We start from the raw sequence: 19,782 nt of genomic DNA, 5'->3' as shown, positions 1-19,782 counted from the left end.
TAAATAGGACAGAAGAAGTAACAAATGAGATGAATCAGCAGGGGAGAAAAGAGAAGAGAAGAGACGAAGATGGAGAGGAGAGGAGAGGGAGGAGAGGTCTGGTTAAAAGCAGCCATGAGGGAGAAAGTCTTGTCCTGTCCTGGTCCCTGATGGGGCAGCCATGTGGCAGCTAGAAGCTGTTCACGGGACAAGAGCTTTGGCAGCCTGGACAACACTAGATGGGACAGGATGGGCACACACAGCCTGTGGCTGTACCAGCCCAAATACCCAGCAGGGAACACAAACACACACACACCTCACAGTGAACATACACTCACATATTGTTGGTGTCAAACACAGACCTTCTATCTCCAAAGTGTCATCATTTGGAAATTGGTTTATGCTGACACAGTCCTGATGTCTAATGACTGAATATGCTGCAATGTTTATGTAACATTTACAGCTACAATTAAAAAAAGAAAAAGAAAAATCATATTGCCAAACATATACAACATACAAACAGAATAAAAACAAACACATACAAATACATGGAAAAAAGCCCAAATCCATCCCCTTCAACACTTTCAACAAAAAACATAGCCACAAGGAAATGTGTCAAACACAAAAAATATGAGAAAACAGAGAGAAAATACTCCCCATGTGTTTTCTCTGATCCTGTTCCATCCTTTTACAAGGACCTTATACAGCTCATTGTTCATTAATCTCACATTAATCTTTATTTTATTTCTGACTATCCTTGAAACAAACATTCACTCTTCAATCTAATGCTTTACAAGTTCAGCTGAGGAATTATTCACTTTACGGCATTGTGCTGCGGAAGTATGTGTACGACTTCCTTCAGGCACACAGCATACACAGACCCTTTTTATACACTTCTCATCTGCCCTTTTCACTGACGGCAAACACAGGAACTGTCTGAATTTCACTCCTGTAACCCTGAAATATTTTCTCTCCCTTCTCATCTTCCTCTGTCTTCAACCCCCACCTCCCCCTTTCTCTTTTTAATCCCGGCTACTTTGCATCTCTGTAACTTGGCTCCGAGCAAACTGTGTTATTTTTACACGCGGGCGGGCGAGCAGAGCGAGCGGGCGGGCGAGTGGCGGCGGTGTAGATTTCCAGGTTTTTTCCGAGCACCTTCCTCCAACCTCGCCCATCTGCCGCCATCTGCCTCGCTTTAGCCCGCACTTTCTACTGCAATCACACACACACACACACACACACACACACTCATAAACGCACACAGACGCACATCCTGTGAAAAATAACCAACAGCCTCCAATCAGCTTTTGGCACGCAAAGGAAGGGACTCTAAAAAAAAAGCACAAAATGCTGCGCCAAATTGTCCTCCATACTTTTTCAAGTGGGATATACACTATGTCTCTCCCCTCCTGCTTTCATCGCCACATCTCCATCGTTCTGTCTCCACCACCTACAGTCCTGCAACGCTCTCGCCAGTTGATCTGCTGGCCTTCGAGTGAAGCAGCGCTGATGGCTGGACAGCGGATGGCTGCAAAAAATTATTACAAGAATGCGGTGGTGGTGGTGGTGGTGTGTGTATGTGTGTGTATGTGTGTGTGTGTGAGCGCGTTGTGCTGTGCTGTGCCCTTTTCCAGTTCAACCAACACCCTCATTCACACACTTAAGCTGCATATTTACAGTTCACCCTGTTATTATGGAAACGCTCCGCCTGTGAAATCTGCAAATGAAAATGTACATTTTCAAACATCCTTAGAAAATGCAGGGTATTATGGGTACATGGCCGTGAGAAAGTACCTGAATCATCACTTCGTAATTGAGGGGTACTGTGTTTGTGTGCACTCTCTGTTTGGCCTCTGCAGAGTACACCCATTTATCAAAGATCAGTAATAATCCTGTTAGTTAAACTAATCAGCCTGAGCTGTTGTTAGATAAGCAGGTGCTGTGCAGTGGGCAACAGTGTGCAAGTCCCACAGTTCACAGGGGCCGTCCTGGTGGAACCCTGAGCGCTGCAGAAATGCTGCCTAATGGATCGGCTGCCTGTGGATGCTACAGATGCTTTTGTGTACTACAAAGCCTCAGTCAATCTTACGTTCATGAAATAACAAAAATATATGTACTGTACATAATCAGTCTCAGATGTGTTTAAGCACACTAAAATTATCAGTCATGTCTTCTCATGTCACCTGTGATACACTTTCAGTAGAGCAGAATATCATATAGCCCATCAATTTAAGCTTGATGTTGACTTCGTACTGTCATTTTGTATTGTAATTAACAAATATTTAGGTTGACAAGCAGGTGATGGACTAATGCTTTATAACATACTTGACCTGGCAGCATATGATTGTACCTGTATATGATGCACGGAACTAACATATTGCACAAAATATATACTGTAGTTGTCAGTGACAGTAAAGTGAACTGATTGAAGTGACTGAAATGAGCCTTTTGATTTGCCCTTCATTTTCAGCATACACTGTGACTGTGATTATATTTCATACCTTACTTTGGGGTGGTTGTTGGTGGTGCTTGCATTCATAACTGTATAATGGTTGTTAGATAATGTATTGATGGATAAATTGGGGGTGAAGATCAAAGCAAGAAGAGAAAAAGAGACTGAAAAAGTGGGAAGGCAGAAAAACACAGATCATAAATTGCTTTAAGTCATGAAAGAAAAATCTTCATGAAGATAAAGGACAGGAAAAGAGTGATGGTTGAGAGGTTCAAGGCATGAGTGACAGAAACAGTTAAAAATGTAAAAATGAAATCAAAAGAACACAAACAAACAAAAAAAAAAGAAATCAGGTTATAAGAAAACAGAAGTGTTACCTCAGGTGCAAGGTACTCTGGAGTGCCACAGAAGGTCTTCATGGTAGCAGCATCTGTGATCCCCTCCTTGCAGAGGCCAAAGTCAGTGATCTTGATATGGCCATCTTTATCCAGCATCAGGTTTTCCAACTGAGAGGGAAACAAAATATACAGCAATTCCCACAATGCAACTTTCCCCATCAGAATTTTTAAAAAACCTAAGGAAATAGAAGAGAAAACTGTAACCCTGACAGTGCATTTATTGGATACTGGCTTATATTCATCTCAAAAATATTTCATTCTCATCATTCATGACTGAGAATTAACATGTAACAGCTTTTATAATTGACTAAACTAATACTTTGTGTCAAGGTTTTACAGCTCTGAAGAGGAAAGGTAAAGGAAACCATACTGTAATACCCCACATAGTGGCAATACACACACTCAGACACACAAACTCCAAGCAGAGGAGGGAAATAAACTTCAGGCGTGTAGTGGAGCCACTCAACCTTTTAATTTTAATGGCTGAAGTGTTTTTCTCGCTCTCTGTCAGCTTTTTCTCCTTTCTGTTTTCTTGGCTGCTGTGAGCAGTGCTGGGGCCAAGGCTGCCAGGCAGACGCTCAGACAGAGCCATCTACCTCTCTACCTCTGTGGCATCAGCAACCCCCTCCCTCCCTCCCTCCCTGCCTCTGCCTCCCGTACTTCTTTACTGCTTTATGTCTGTGTGAGCTTGTCCCTGTCCCTCTCTTTAATTACCACACATCCTGAGCCACTCGTCTCCTCCTGGATGGAGAAAAAAAAACTAGAAACATAAGGGGGGGCTTTAAAAAAAGTTTTCCCTCAAATATCTGATCACTCTCATCCATGCCCCCCAGCTGGCCTGCCGTTCTCTGTTTCTGTTTACCTTGAGGTCCCGGTACACAATCTTGGCTGAATGCAGGTAGTCGAGAGCTGAGACGATCTCGGCGCCATAGAAGCGCGTGCGCTCCTCTGAGAACACCCGCTCTCTGGACAAATGGAAAAACAGCTGCGGGAGAAGGAGGGAGGAAGAGAGAGGGAGGAGAGGGAGAGAGGAGAGGGAGAGAGTGGGAGGGGGTGGGGGGTGGGGTGGAGGGAGACAGCAGGGACGGCACAGCAATAATTACTGATTTATTGGAGGAAATTAGCACAACACAAACTGGCTGCCCGCACCATATTGAGATGATAGATAGTGGAGGGGAGGGTGAGCAGGGGGTGTGTGTGTGTGAGGGGTGCGTGTGGACGGGGGGTAGGGGGTGGGGGTGTAGGCGTCTCGGAGGAGGGCGGGTGGAGGCACTCGGCAGCTGGCGCCTCATCTAGCAGCCCCCGCTCACCACACACACACACTCACTCACACTCGCATACCTCTTCCATGTTACCCTCTGGGCTAGGTTGGCACGGCGCTGGCGTGGAGTTCGGCGACAGGGGCCAAATCAAGGGTTTAATCAATACACCAGTCTAGTTAAAGACAGGCCGACCGCCGCTGCCACTGCCGCCAACATCCCCACCCCCACCCCGCCTCCCATCCCAACTGCCTCCAGTGCAGCACTCATTAGTGGCCTAACTGGCCTTGCCCCTTGAGCCTCCGTCTTCATTTACTGCATTCTCATATCTGTCCCCCTGTTTTTGGCAAAGGAGCTCATTTTTACTTTAAAGAGTCCGCAACTCGTCTTCTTTCCCAGGTGGCTCGACCTCCTGTTTCTCCTCCATCTTGCTTTTTTATTGCTCACCTCACATTCTCTTCATCTCTCTCTCTCTCTCCCTAGCCGTCAGTTGTCAAGTTGTCACTGTCACACTGCTACACATGTGGCACCAAAAATGACATCAGCCTGCTGCAGCGCACCAGTCAAGTCGTACAAATTACCCATGAGGCCTAAGGGGCACACATCTCCCCATTAATTGTTCAGGGAGGTTTGCATATGGCCACTGGAGTGATGCTCACAGACCACCTTGCTCAAATGGTGTCTGTGTGTAGCGTGTGTGTGTGTGTGTGTGTGTGTGTCTGTGTGGGTGTGTGTGTGGGGGTGTGCAGTGAGAGGGGGTAACACGACAGGTGGGCCTTCATCAGTGTACTGGCAGCTGTGACTGTGGCAGGTTTGTAATGGGTTGTGTGTGTCCATGTTTGTGTGGTATGTGTGGTCACAATTCGTCCGTTGAGGTAAAAATTTGCTGTGTGTGTTTGTCTAAGTATGTGTGTGTTTGCTGGTGTTTTTCTGTTTGTGTGTGTGTGTGTGTGTGTGTTTGCTCAGGCCTGGCGCTGGCTGAACTGCCTAACTAACTGGGAGGGGAGCAGGTGACAGTTACACTGAGGGAATGAACCAAGATTGCAAAAACGGCCCGATTAAATATCTGAGAAATGGAAAAGTGGGGGAATCCAAACTCATTTCGTCTCCGACTGTCATTCTGGCTATATCTGCCCCATAGGTGTGTTCATAAATAGACACAAGCAGGAGAGATGAGAAGGCAAGCAAGAGGCCAGTTGGTTGGCAAATTAACTGTGTTAGAAAGCAATCGAACAGTGAAACTTTAGTCTCTTTATGAGCGTTTGCATGTGTGAACATTTCTTTGCCACATACTCCAATTACACTATATTGCCCCCTGTAAAAAATGTGTATTTATCTGTGTGAGACATTTATATAAATGCTTGGGAGACCATCTTTTAAATACTATTTAAAACAATCCATTTGCACTTCAAATACAGTCTCATTTAATTTTGGTTTAACACTGGCATCTACTGCAATGGAAAGTGACACACTTATAATGAATGATTATTTAAGATAAATATTTACTAATCAAAATAAAGACAAAAAGAGGCAAGATATGCATCTTTTTGAATACTGTAAATATGTAGCAGCTTTGAGCTCACAGCACAATGAGAGTCTGCCTCTGTCAGTTAGTGTGGTGGAGTTGTGGTTTAACTGGCTGTTTAAATTAGCAGCACAAACATGGGTAACCACATACAGCACAACCATCATGAAAGTGTGTGTGTGTGTGTGTGTGTGTGTCTTACCTCTCCTCCATTCACATATTCCATGACGAAACAGAGGCGGTCTTTAGTCTGGAATGAATACTTCAATGACTGAAATGAGAAGCATACGCACACACGCACGCACACACATGCAATGAGTGCACTCATACAAACACATTAACACAATTTCACAATTTATATGACTGAATTGATTCATGTGTGTGTCACAAACATAATACCACTTGGTGGACATTCTTATCCACTTGTAATATGAGTACTGAGACTGAATTGGAAAAGTCACTGTTTCTGACATAGCCCATTATTTATTATGTCTATAATTTTTTTTGTCCCATTATGTTAATTAAATTTAATCTTACATTGTATATTGTGCTCAAATTATCCAACAGTGCAATGGAAAAAGTAGCGTACAAGTGATTGTTACTCATCAAGCACAAGATAACTACCGCGATGCATTTACTGACACAATAGTTTTTTGTTTTTGGAACAGCACAGACATAACCAGTTGCATAGAGAAGACCTGAATAGCATCAAATATTGTTTTTGATTTTGCTAAATAACACATTACATACTCGTTTTCTACATGCATTCCCTATGCAGTGAACAGTGAAGTGACAGAGTGAACTATTTCATACGCAGCGTGGAGTCTGGTCCCATTCTAGCTAAAACAGCAGGAGCAACAAAACGTGATCATTCATAGCTTCAAACAGTTTATGTCTGTATTTGCTTATTCAAAGCAAGCATGCGAGTGTATGAAGTATGTGTGTGTATGTGCGTGTGTGTAGGTGTATGTGTGTGTGTTTTCTTTTGAGGGAGAAAGCAGCTAGACAAAAGAACAGTTGGTCTGAGTCTCTTTGTGGCTGCAGGTGTGACAGGGGTAAACTCAGATGTGAACTGTAATTGCTCTCACGACAGTGTGCGCGCGTGTGTGTGTTAACATTCATATATATGTGCGTGTTTCAAGGGAGTGTGATAAAAATGAGCAGTGGCTATTGTCAAAGACTGAGTGTAAAGCCAACAGATGCAGTCGTTAATGTACAACAATTTGCCACCTCACTCATAATTAGCCTCGAGAGATTCAGGTATGCATAGGATCAATATGTCATCTGTGTGTGAGTGTGCGCACACATGTTACATACACTCTTACAGATGTCCACACATTTGCATATGCACATAATGTCTGAATTTCCACCAGTTGTTTTTGTGTATATGAAGTACTTACAGTGAGAAAGGGATGTCTGGTGTTTTTCAGTACTCTGCTCTCTGTGAGCGTGTGAGCCACTTCATCCTGTACACACACGATACGGTAAATGCATTTTCAATCAAATAGCTAAATAAGCAGGCAGCTGAGGAGCACTCTGAGCAACACAAACATCAGATACTGACATCTAACACTGTACTCAAAATTTTAAAAAGGCTTTAGTGCCACAAACTTCAGTCCACTTGAAATTAAAAAAGATATTAAGAATCATCAGTAGATGAATACACTGACCTTGGCTATGATGACTTCTTTTTTGAGGATTTTCATGGCATAATATTTCCCGCTGGCTTTTTCTCGGACAAGAATCACTTTGCCAAAGGTTCCCTTTCCCAGCAGCTTCAGGTAGTCGAAGTCACTCATTGTCTAAGGAGAGGGAAACACAGAAGACCAATATCAACAATTTATCTATGCTTTAAGTTGAACAGTTGATTTGTCCCACTGACAGTGAAGAGCAGTGTTTCACTTGAAAAGTCTCAATACTATTGTCAGCACCTGAGTCTGAGTACCAATACATTTTTTTGGTTTAAGCAATATTAGCATGTTTTTCTACAAAAACCTTTTTCTCATTTAACAAAAGAAGCCAACCTTGGCACAAAAAAAAACACTCTAAAAAAGATTTCAATATTTAGTTCTACACATTTCTGTCAGGACCAGATAAATATTGTTTCATTATACTGCCCTATAAGAGCCCATTGCTCAGTAACATTTCTGACATTATGCACTTAGCAAAATTACACCCTACAAAATCTTTATGTTTGCGGTGTAATGAATCATGAAGTCCACAGGGGGTTTCACCTGTACTTTACACTGTGTAGCTAACTTGAAATATCTAATATGAACTTTACCCAAGTGTAGTCTTTGCCTTTGATGGCAACTACATTTACAAAAGTTATTTTGCATGACTGCTTTTACTTGCTGCATGACTATAATTTGGGAAAACCAATTTACACCCTTGTTGTTACAGGGGCTGTTTCATTAGTTGACACAAACCTGTGACTGAGAGGACAATTTTTTAAATTGCAAGTAGTCAAAGGTAATAACCCATTACAAGGCAATGAACAACAAAAGTGCAGCTGGAATAATTTTTCAGAGTGAGTATGTGTTTATGTGTCTGTGGGCGCTTTAGCTGTCATGTCTTACCTTGCGTTTGTGGTGGGTGGTTGAGATGTCCATCTCCTCCTCGACCATGTTGTCGATATTGGAGGTGGGGCTGCACTGGATCCTTTCTTCCTCTTGTCTCTGCAGCTTGTCAGCCACCATCTGGATGGCCTCTGTCCACTCATCTCTGGGTTTAAAACATACACCAACATACAGTTTATGGAACCACTATTCAAGTCAACTCAGGTTTATTTATTTAGCAGGCAACAGAGGAAGGATATGACAAAGAAGGCTGAGTGATACCACAGTATTAAGAGTTACAACAATCAAGACGGGAGGATACGAAGGCATGGATGACTTTTTCCAGGTCAGAGGTAGATAGTTGGGCCACAATGCAGCTCCGACTGAAACTTGATTTTACATCCACTAATACCAATAGCTGCTGTTTCCTATCCACTGCTTCTGACTCACATTATTTAGACTTAGACAGACTTAGACAGACTTAGACAGACTTTATTGATCCCTTTGGGATGACTCCCTCAGGGAAATTACGTATTACTGTTTAACCCTGATAAAATGACAGAGGATTGATCCTTTCCTTTACATATGTACCAGTGTTCTTCCATGTTTGAAGGGTCATTTAGGAGCTGCAATGATTAGTCATTTAACAGAAAACTATTTCAATAATCAATCAGTTTAGTGAATTTTCAAGCAAAAGTACCTACTTATTTTCAATTTAATAACTGATAATAAACCAAGTATTGTCGGGGTTCAGACTGGTGGCTTAACAATAAATGTATAATCTTTTTGACGTTTCATGGATAAAATGATTCAATGACAAAAATAATAGGCAGAGTAATCGATAAAGAAGTTATTATTATTTGTGGCTTGTGTCGCATTGTGTCTGATACAGTCATAACAGGAACTGAATATTTTAATGTATCAAAGGGCTATCATATCAGGTAACATGATATTGTACAACTGTGTCTGTTATTGTACCCCTGTGCCCTGTGCAGCTCTGGCCCGCATCAGACAGCATAGTACATACATACAGTAACATAATTGAAACCAGCCCTGGTAACAATACATTACACAGGTGTAAAATATAATATTGGTCACAGATTCTCCAAAAGGATGGCAAGTGTACTTATTTAACCAGGTTTCTGAGGGCACTAAAGTGTTTTCAATTAACATAAACACCTATTTGTTCAACAGAGAGGAAACATGGTCAACTAGAGAATCAACCAAATGAGCAATGATCATGGAGCAGAACTAATGCCTACCAGTCTGTGCATGTGTGTGTGAGAGAGAGAGAGAGAGACACACACACACACAGAGACAGTGAACAAGTAAGCGCACAAACACACACCCATGCATTAGAGGGAACAATGCATTGTTGTTTGCTAACATTGTTCCTCCCCATTGAGTTTCCATTAGCAGTGTTGTTCAACATCTGCTGAGAGGAAGTATGTGAGTTTGATTGTGTGTATGTGTGTGTGTGTGTGTGTGTGTGTGTGTGTGTGTGATCATCATCTGTAGTAGAAGGCCAGCCATGCATCAGGATGTGTAGACACATTAACTGTATTTAACCATGATGAATATAATGGTTTATCCACAGAGAAGAGAAACACACAACGCTTGAGTAAATGAGACTTAAAGTTATTTCAAGGGTTTTATCAGTGACCTTTTCTATAAGGAAAATCTCATTGTTTATCAATAATATTTCAGATTTTAAGCATAAATTGAAAATGCTGAAAAAGTTGCCTCTTCAAGATTGAACTGGGTTCAGAAAGAATTCTCCTTTGAAACGTCACACAAACAGTGTTAATCCTGTGCCACATGCAGGGGTACATGTCTGTGGAAAACACTAAAGATCCTGAACTGAGGTGAACCGAAGATGATATTCAAATATTCAGAAATCCTCTGGAAGCAAGTCGGGGTTTACGAGCGTGCACTTTGAAATACACTTACCCAGTGTAAGCTGTGAGAAGATCATAATAATGAAACCTGTTTGACTCCCAAATGATCACCCCTGTGTCTTTTGTTTTGTTTTGAGTTAGATGCCCATATGTTTCCTTGAACGATCTGGAAGAACATCCATCTGAACCTAAACAGAGCAGTGTGTTTTTAAGATCTGAATCCCTTTCTACTGCAAAGACTTCTGAGCGTACCCTACATATTCCAAAACAAGGGCAAACTCAAGTTACACTCCATCTACAACAATGGAGCACTCAATTTGTGGGACACCATGATGTGTGTGTGCATGTCTAGCTACATGAAAAGCAATGGGAACTCTCTCAAGGTCAGGCAGCAGATAAATGCTCTCTCTCTTGGTTAGAGTGTTTTTTGTATAATGAGTTTTTTTTGCTAATGAGAGATAATGGGCCTGCCTACAATCGGGCATTGTGCCAACATGTGCCACCCTCTCTGCTCACGGCTGGGACTGTGGTAGCTGGAGCCCTGCCAGCGCTGGTACAGTACAACAGATACAGTAACACACACACACACACACACACACACAGAGAGAGAGAGAAGCACAGACACCCAGTTGTGGCACACACACACAATTCTTTCAAACCTACTTAAAACTTCAATGGTGCACATATCTTGTGCACACATGCACTCCTACAATACAACATAAACACATCTGGAACTCACAGTCACCCACTTATAGACTTGCACTTTCTATATATGTGAGTTTAAGAAATAATCAAAAAAAAGAGATTAGTTTAATGCTAATTCTGAAATGTTTATTTGATTATCTAGAGGCAAAACTATTAGAAAGCAACATATAAGACAAACAAAGTTGGACAGACAGCTGCAACACACACACTCACATAAAAAAAAACACACACACACACAAACTCAAAGGATGCACAGAAGCATCTGTGGTCTTCTGGGCAAAGCTGTTCATTTTCTGGAGATAAACACCTCAGCTCCTCAGAAAGGAACTGAGCAGCTGGAGAATTTATGCCGACGCTACTTGAAAGGTCTCCTTTCCACTCTGTCTCTCTCACCCTCTCTCTTTCCTTCAGACACACACACAGACACACACACACACACATACACAAAAACCCACAAACTGTGCAAACCTCCTCATACATACCTCTGCCCTTGATGATACGTTTACCCACACGATACATATTCTAATCTATGTTTAGGCTAATGTCATGGTCATTTAAACCATTTAAAGTTTGGTAGTTTATTACTTTTTCTGTCTTTCTGAAGTTTAACAACTGCAGCCACAGTGTGAATCCAACTTTTGAAACAATTTGGTGTTTTAATTGGCAGATTTTAGGGAGCTTAAATGTCAAATTTTCATCCAAACTGCTGCTGCGAGAAAAATGTAAGACAGTCTTTAGTAATACAGGCAGAGCACATTCAATAGCTTGTTTTGCTTGATGTCTGTTTGTCCAAAAGCCTCTTAGCCCTACGATGGTACATAAAAAGTTTATTTCTCACTTCGAGCTTTTAAGAAAGCTCTGGCTGAATGACATTAGCACCTAAATTTGAATCAAGCCAGGCTCAGCTTTATACATATACATGATTAGAGCTCTCACAGGAAAACAGTGCTTAACATCCTCATTGTTCAGTGGCTAATAACGACTGGAAGATAATCAGAGAGTCTTTAGAGAGCTGACCTCTCATCAGGCGAGTCCACGTGGAAGGTCCTCTCGATGACTGTGGTCCACTGGAGGCAACGAATGATGAAGGTGTTTGGCTTCGGCCTCTCCGTCTTCATCAGCTGACATTCTGAAACAGGCAGTCAGAGGGACAGTGCTGTCTTTTTAAATATATATATCCTTTCATACATTTGGATAGTTTGAAAACCAAAGCAATTTTTGCTGAATAACATGTTTCTCTTAACATTATTGTTAAGAAAATGTGCAGCTTGTGTTTTAATTTGCTAGACAATAACTTAACAGTAACCGATAACTCAAATAAAGGTGTTTTCCTGTGCCAAGGGATATTATGTGTTGCAGAGCATACACATCTGGTGAATATCCAAAGAGACACATTTCTGTGAAAATGGGCAATACAGTAGGCCATTATTACACAAGTGCGTAATACAGTACACAAACACAGAAACGTACACACACATAGCCAGATGGGGCTGTGAGTTCGCTGTGGGAAGGAATGCATCTTCATTGTCCCTCAGCAGTCTCTGTGGTTACTGGGGACACGGGCTGATGCAAAAGAACATAACGATTCATCTTCTGTCCTTTTCATCTCCCCCACTTTCTTCTTTGTTCTGCATATATCACCCTGCATTTCCCTCTCCTGTTTTCTCCTCCCCTCTGTTCTCCTTTTGTCTCCTGTCATTCTCTCCTCACCCTCTCTCCTGGCCCTCATCTCTCCTCCACTTGTTTCCTCTCCTTCTCCCCACCTCCCTCTCCTTTCCTCTCACCTCCTGTCCTCGACTATCCCTTCTTCCAATTACTTTCTGTTTAAATTGTAGCACAGCACAGCATGTCATGGCTCAGCCTAAATATAGACAGGAAGGTTAATGACAACACCGTTCAGGTCGTACACACACAGCCCAGTTTCAATGTAAAGTCACACACAGACACAGACACACAAAGAAGTTTCTACCTGATTCGTGAGCAAGGCCTGCTGTGCTGCCAGAAAACAAGGTCATGCTATGGTTGATGCCAAAAAATACTCACACCCACGCATGGACACACACACACATACACACACACACACACACACCATGTGTAAAAGTGATATTGAAGTTTGAATGTTAGCTGAAATTGGGTTGTTTGCCACAGCAGGCAATTGTGAAATCTGTGTAGCAGTTTAGTGGGTGTATGTGAGTGCATGCATCAGTGTGTGTGTGTGTGTGTGTGTGTGTGTGTGTGTGTGTGTGTGTGTGTGTGTGTGTGTGTGTGTGTGAGCGACAGGCTTGTATGTATGAGTCCCTCTGCAGGGAACAGGCCTGTACCATCTCTGTTCCATCTGACCACTTCTGTTGTTCACACACACATAAACACACACGCAGGCACACACACAAATAAACAAACACACACATACATACATACACACACAGACACACACAGACACACACAGACACACACACACACGCCACCTGGCCTCCCAGCTTTGGGCAACAGATGTGGCAGTGCCAGCGCTGTGCCAAGCAGCCGGGGCCGGATGTATGGCCTGGCTTGTCCTCCTCACAAACTCTTTTCCTCTCCCCCCTTTTTCCTCGTTCTCCAATCCTGTCTTCGTCTCCTCCTCCCTGTCTGTTCAGAGCTGACGATCCACCTCTCCTCTTCTCCTCCCTCATCCTCCCTTCCTCTCCCCCATATTTCATCCACAAAAGCCTCACCCTCCAGTCCCTCCATCCCTCTCTCTCCAGCTCCCATCCGTTGCTCTCCACCCTAATCATCCTCCCATCCCTGTCCTCTCCCTTCTTCCTCTCTCCTCCCCATGTCTCCAATTTTCTCTTCCTCTGCCCCCTCCGATCGACTCCCATCGCTCATTCCCTGTACTTGTCCTCCCTTCCGGACTCCTATCTTTCTGTCTCCTCCTCCGTCCTCCGATGCACCATTCTTTATAATTTTCTCTGAGGTATCAGCTTGTATTCTACCATTTGTCATCATTTTCTTTTTGCCCTCATCTCGCACCTGTAGTCCTGTACTCTCTGTCCATCACCAATCCTCACGGCACTGTTCCACAGATATTTCACAGAGCATCATCCAAAGCCATTCAACAAATAAAAAAAGGACAAGGTTTAACTGACTGCTGACCTGCTGAGTTTCATTTTGATGGCATGTTTGTTTCCTGTGCAGTATTACAGTGTTAACTATGAATATATGCGAGTAAACACAGTGGCATCTGCATCAGGCCTCATGCCAAGAGGTGAAACATCAACATAGCACTTATCAGATTATGTTCAGTAGCCAGTGATGTATGGACATGAGAGTAAACAACTGCACCAACATGATCCATTTATTCATTAAGAGACATATGCTGACATATGTATATATACTGTATATACGCCAAGTGTTTTATCTGTTTTTATCCATCACAATCCTGGATGTTGATCTTCAAACAATCTGGGTGTAGTTTTGTTTTCATTTTCCAGAAAATCAAATGACTCGATAACCCTGTTTACATTTCCAAAGGTAGGCAACTCAAAAAAGGTCATACGTGCCCAACTGAATAGTGTTTTTCAAACAAGCAAACAATCCTACCTACAGCTAAATGCAGTCATCAGGCTTCTAATTACTGTAATGTCAAGTGACAAGACCACATTACACCACATTATTTATTGATTACGTTTATAGTAAAACTATTTACTATCTTACCCTTCTCTTCTCTTTTGGTCTTTTGGACAGACGTTCACATCTGCATATGGTGCTGAACCTTAAGCAATTGTAGTTTGGTTGTGTTGTTGTCTGCCACAGCAGTACAATGACAATCAAGTTTCTTATGTTCTATGGATTTCAAAACTGAAATTTGGGTGTCTTAAAAAGTAAAAAGTGATGTCAATCTCAAAAACCACATTGTGTCTAAGTCTAAGTTTGTAGTAAGTCAGCTGTGTCTTCTGTCAGATTATGGGACACATATTTAGGCTGTCCACTATCTTTTATTCCAAAGCTAAAAGATCTGGAAAACAAACACAAAGTTTCACTGCCAATCTGCATTTATTGTATGAACAATGAGAGGTGATGGTGGTGGTAATGAGACTGAGAGACATTAAAATTCCTCTTGTTAACTCATTAGCTGGTTAATTACACATGTTAATGGAGCTGTGGAGCTTGTTAACCAGGTGCAGACAGATGATATACTGATAAATGGTTAATTAGAGCCCTCAGTGAATTCTGTAAAGCATACCAATGCTGTGAAGACTGATGACTGACAAGATGTTTTGACACGCCATGAGTGAAACTGATGCAATAACTGTTGTACCATGTCACTGTGGCGCTGTGTGATGAAATCACAAGAACATTTCAGCAACATCTCATAGCAATTTACATGACAGACGTGTTTTGCATTGAGATTTCGCTATGTCCTTCAATTGGAGGACATGGGTTCTCCCCTATATTTTTAGCATAAAAAGGCAATAATAGGCCTGTAGTAGTACCTTTCATGTGGAAGACACTTTGGAGCCATAGTCTAGAACCAATTTTGTGTCAACGCCTGTTGCAGAGATTTGCACAGATAGAATCAGGAGACTTAAAGCTTCTGGAACAGACCAAACCACACCTGAAGTAGTGATACCAAGGCTAATGCATCCCACAGGTGGGATGGTGTGTGTCAATTGTGAGCTTACAAAGAAGCAAGGAGAAGATGCAGGAACTTGGATGCATTAGTACTAGTCTTTCTCTTATTATTGAAAATCTCACTCTTTACTGCATTTTAGTGTTTTTACACAGTAATGCAGTAAAAAAACAAAAAAACAACAACTCTAAATTAGTGCACCAGAAATTAATAAGCTGCATCTTTTAGATGGGAATCTGTAAGCATGCAATGGTTGGACTGTGTTTTCTCACTCACAGTTGCTGTTCTAATGTGGAGACACAGGCACAGCAGGATTAAAGCACAGTGCCAAGATGCTGTTTTGATAACTATATGGAAATATAGGGAAGGTAACATACTTGCTACAGAGAAGTTATTTAGGGGGTAGGGCAGGTCTGCATCCTGAGGTTTCTCTTTGTAGCCGATGAAAGAGCCGTCCGTCTTCAACAGGAAGTAACGTGGTCGCCAGTTCTTTATGTATTCACCTGAAGGGAGAGGTGGATACAGGGAGAGGGAGAAAAGTTTAAATCAGATCAACTTAAGAAACACAACTAAATTCAGATCATGAGAGCAACAGTGATGATGATGCTGGGGGCAATAGTGCACTTAGAGCTAATGATGATTATAACAACCATGATGATATATGGAAAGTATTAATAATTTTAAATACAGATTTTATTTCTGAAACAGATAAGAGCCGGTCAGCTCAACTCTCATCTGTCCAAAGGATATCACACACATATACACACTGTAGTCTTTATACACACGAGTGCATACACCCGCACACACACACAGTATCTCTGTAACTCCCACAGCACTTGCCAGATTCAGATCGGATTATCATGTAAAAAATGACAAAAACATGTTTACCAGCACAACACTCGAAGTATCCATGCCAGAAACATCATCTGGCTGATACATGGGCAGGTGTCGAGGTTATGACCTCTCTGCCAAACACACACACAAGCACACTACACACACATATACACACGTGTATGAACTCATGATTTAAACGCACCTCGCACACACACACACACACAAACCACTGGTTGCCAGCAAAGGACGAAGAAGAGAAGAGGGATGAGATAGGATGAGATGAGACAACATGACATAAGATGAGGTGAAATTACACATAGAGAATAAACCTTCTTAGACTGCAGCAACAAATAACAACATCTGCTGAGCAGCTGGTGGCAGAGTATTACCCAACTGGCTAACACAGACTGGCACTAAGGTGGCACCACAGCTTTATCAGATGACCCGCTGCAGGATTACATGAGTGTCAAACATTTCCACACCACAGAGGCGGATAACACTTACTGGAAACAGCATGGACACACACATGGATTAAAGTACACACATGTGTGAATCTACACGTAGTAGGACGAGTACAGTGAGTACAAATACAGGGACGAGACTGACATGCACAAATGCGTGTGAAGTGATACTGAGATGCACAGCTCTGATGAAAGAAACTGACAATCTCAACACTTTCCAAACATGGGAGCTGTGTAAACATTTCACTTTCTCATTTCAAGCAGGAATAAAACTAAACCACAGACACAAATGTTCCCTACTCCTCAAACCCCTTTTAATTAACCAGCCGGTTCTTGACATGTGCGCACACACATTTACACACCTTGTCGAGACATACTAATAGAAAGATTCATATGTGCATGCACGCTTAAACACAACAACAAGCTCTGATCACCTTTTTTAGGCTAATTCACTGGGAGAGAATGGGCAGCATGTGTGTGTGTGTCTGTGTGTGTATGTGTGTTCTATTTGTGACATCCATTTAAAGCGGAAATGACAGCAGGCCGTGCTCGTTAACACGTCGCAGAAAAACACCTGCTCCGCCGATGGGACCGCGTGACTGCGGGCCCTGCCGGTACCTCTGGGTGCTGCTGATGGTGGAGGTGTGTGTGTATGTGTGTATGTGTGTGGTGGTGGCGGTGATGGTGAAGGGGGGGCTCGCAGCTGACTTGAACCACCACACGGGGACAGACAGACACACAGATAGATACTGACAGACAGATAAGAAAATGCTGTTGGGTGCCAGTGCGTCATCAGGATTACCAAATCGCACCTCTCCTCTCTTTTCTCAGTCTCTATTTTTCTCTTTTTCACAAATCCACCCACTCTCCTGTTTCCTCTCCTGTTCTTTCAGAAACAAAGCATATTCTCTTTGGATCACTTGCTACTGATAAACAGAGCGCTGTGAGAGGGGCTGAATGGGAGGGGTGGGAGGGGGGATGGAGAGAGACATAAGGAAGAGGAAGGAAAAAATTATAAAGAAAGCAAAAGAAAAAAGGAATGGAGGGGAAGAAGGCTGCAAGCAAGCAAGCAAAAAGAGAATATCTCACCAACTCTGACCAAACTAAAATATTAACCATCCTCATGTATTTTATGTATTTCTGTGTTTTATGCACATATAGTGTTTAATTAAAAAGCCTGCAAAATGGATGACTGGGATGACTGAAGGGTGGTCTGTGTACACAATGAAAACAAAAGCTATACAATATAATTAAAAGCAATAAAATAACCCTGCAATAAAATACTGAGCTGAAGCCCATGATTCAACTTCATTTGAGTATTTGAGGCCATGAGGTGAACTTGAAAATATGTTTCTGTGTTTAGCTCCTGTAGGTTCACATCAGACAAAACTTACAAAATGTGTGTGAGCACTTTGGTTAAAAGGTTAGAGAAATGAAAACTTTGCAGATTTATCCATTCCAGCTGTGAATTTACAAACTAACAAAGAAAGAATCGTCTGGAAAAGTGAAACTTCAAACTGGACAGGAGAAAGAGATGTATTGACTGACAAAATAGATGAGGATGAAGAGAAAGTTAAACTGATAAAACTATTATAAACTGGCAGTGATGACTGGTATGCTGGTCCAAGTCCAGTCATTTCTCTGAGTCAGTTTCTAGATGAAGTGTCCAACCAATGGAAGCCTGTGGCTGGCCACTTCATCGCTCAGCTGTCCAGTACAACTGAAAACATTTAAGCAATCCTTCTGGCCAGGCCTAGACAGTGTTGTGTGTGTGTGTGTGTGTGTGTGTGTGTGTGTGTGTGTGGAGTGAATGTTTGTGTCTGTGTGTACATGTCCACTGGGGGGCGGGGGAGGGGGCAGCCAGGGGTGGCACAGACGGAGAGAGGAGATGGACAGTTGTCCACACACGCCATTCCAAACAGACACAGGCACGCACACACACACACATATGTGCACACACACACACACACACACACACAAAACTAACACAATTCTGTTCCGACCGTTCCAATCCTTCGAATGATCCAATGGTGTTCTGTCAAGCTATCCCGTCTTGGCCCTGCCTGTAATGAGTCCAGCGAGCTCTCCCACTCTGGACAGCTTGTCTGGGGAGCCACATGTCTCTAGTTTGGACTGCTGGAGAAAACAGAACAGCCGGTCTCCTTCCCACACCATCTCTCTCGGACTACTCACTTCAGTTTCATTTAGTTTTCTGTGCAACTTTACTTTTCCCTTAAGGCCAATTAGTAAATACTACACTCCACAGTGTTTAAAACAACAGGAGTCTCTTGTTTCTTGTTAGAGCGATAGGATACCAGCAATACAGGGGAACGTGGGTGACTTGAAAGATCTAAGGAACAGAGGATATTTAGGAAGACAAGATAAACTATTTTGAAGTGTATTTAAATTCCAGGTTAAATTTGCTCACAACAAAGATAAAACATAGATGCGCGCAGCAGTTCTAAAGTGCTCTCTTCATCGAATTTGATGTCTTAACTGGATGTACACGCATACTTTTCTATTCTATTCTATTGGTAGGAAAGTATTAAATAACATCATAACTCTGATTCAAAAGGGTCTTTATAAACAAACAAACTCATGGCTACGTTAAAGTGAAGGTGGAAAACCTGTCTGCTCCTCATACCTTTTGTTTTCAACTTTTTTTGGTATGAGCCACAACCTAAGGATTAAAAACTAAACTGGACTTTTTAAAAGTTATTTTGGAATTTCTAGGAGAAATAAATCTTGTTGGCACATCCTCCAGTTGCAGCTTGTGGATTTAGCAGTAAGGAGGCAGAGATGAATCAGCTGTGACTATGCCCGTTCCAAGCTTTCTGATTGGACAATTACGACAACGCACAGACTAACTGTCACTCAATTAGCGAACTGATTAACTATCCATTTCAGGACGGGGGGGGCAAGGGGAGAGAATGGGAGCGAAAAGCAGGAAAAAAAAAATAGAGAGACAGGTACAAACAGTAGGGCTGAACTTGAGCCAGCAAGACAGAAATGAGCCACACAAACTTGCACAAACTTTACAGTCTCTCTCTATCTCTCTGTCTAACACTCACTCCTTCAGGACACCTGAATACCTCTGCTCTCCCGCT

General features: G+C 42.3%; 1 protein-coding gene across 5 annotated transcripts in view; it reads right to left on the bottom strand.

Annotated features, from left to right (window-relative positions):
- The window catches only part of akt3a (v-akt murine thymoma viral oncogene homolog 3a), a 51,143-nt gene that overhangs the window by 6,598 nt on the left and 24,763 nt on the right, over positions 1-19,782 (bottom strand). For all 5 annotated transcript variants that reach the window (XM_018697012.2, XM_018697011.2, XM_018697014.2 and 2 more), the window contains 8 exons: positions 15,758-15,883; positions 11,792-11,903; positions 8,193-8,337; positions 7,284-7,415; positions 7,014-7,079; positions 5,816-5,884; positions 3,692-3,814; positions 2,809-2,937 (listed from right to left, as the gene is read on the bottom strand). In XM_018697012.2, the coding sequence (XP_018552528.1) occupies positions 2,809-2,937; positions 3,692-3,814; positions 5,816-5,884; positions 7,014-7,079; positions 7,284-7,415; positions 8,193-8,337; positions 11,792-11,903; positions 15,758-15,883 (902 nt within the window). The remainder of the gene's footprint in view (positions 1-2,808; positions 2,938-3,691; positions 3,815-5,815; positions 5,885-7,013; positions 7,080-7,283; positions 7,416-8,192; positions 8,338-11,791; positions 11,904-15,757; positions 15,884-19,782) is intronic.

The sequence above is a fragment of the Lates calcarifer genome, linkage group LG16_LG22 (genome assembly GCF_001640805.2).
Source record: "Lates calcarifer isolate ASB-BC8 linkage group LG16_LG22, TLL_Latcal_v3, whole genome shotgun sequence".
In the NCBI taxonomy this organism is placed as follows: Eukaryota; Metazoa; Chordata; class Actinopteri; family Centropomidae; genus Lates; species Lates calcarifer.
The sequence above is the reverse complement of the archived record's forward strand: the minus strand, read 5'-3'. Positions and strand labels throughout refer to the sequence as shown.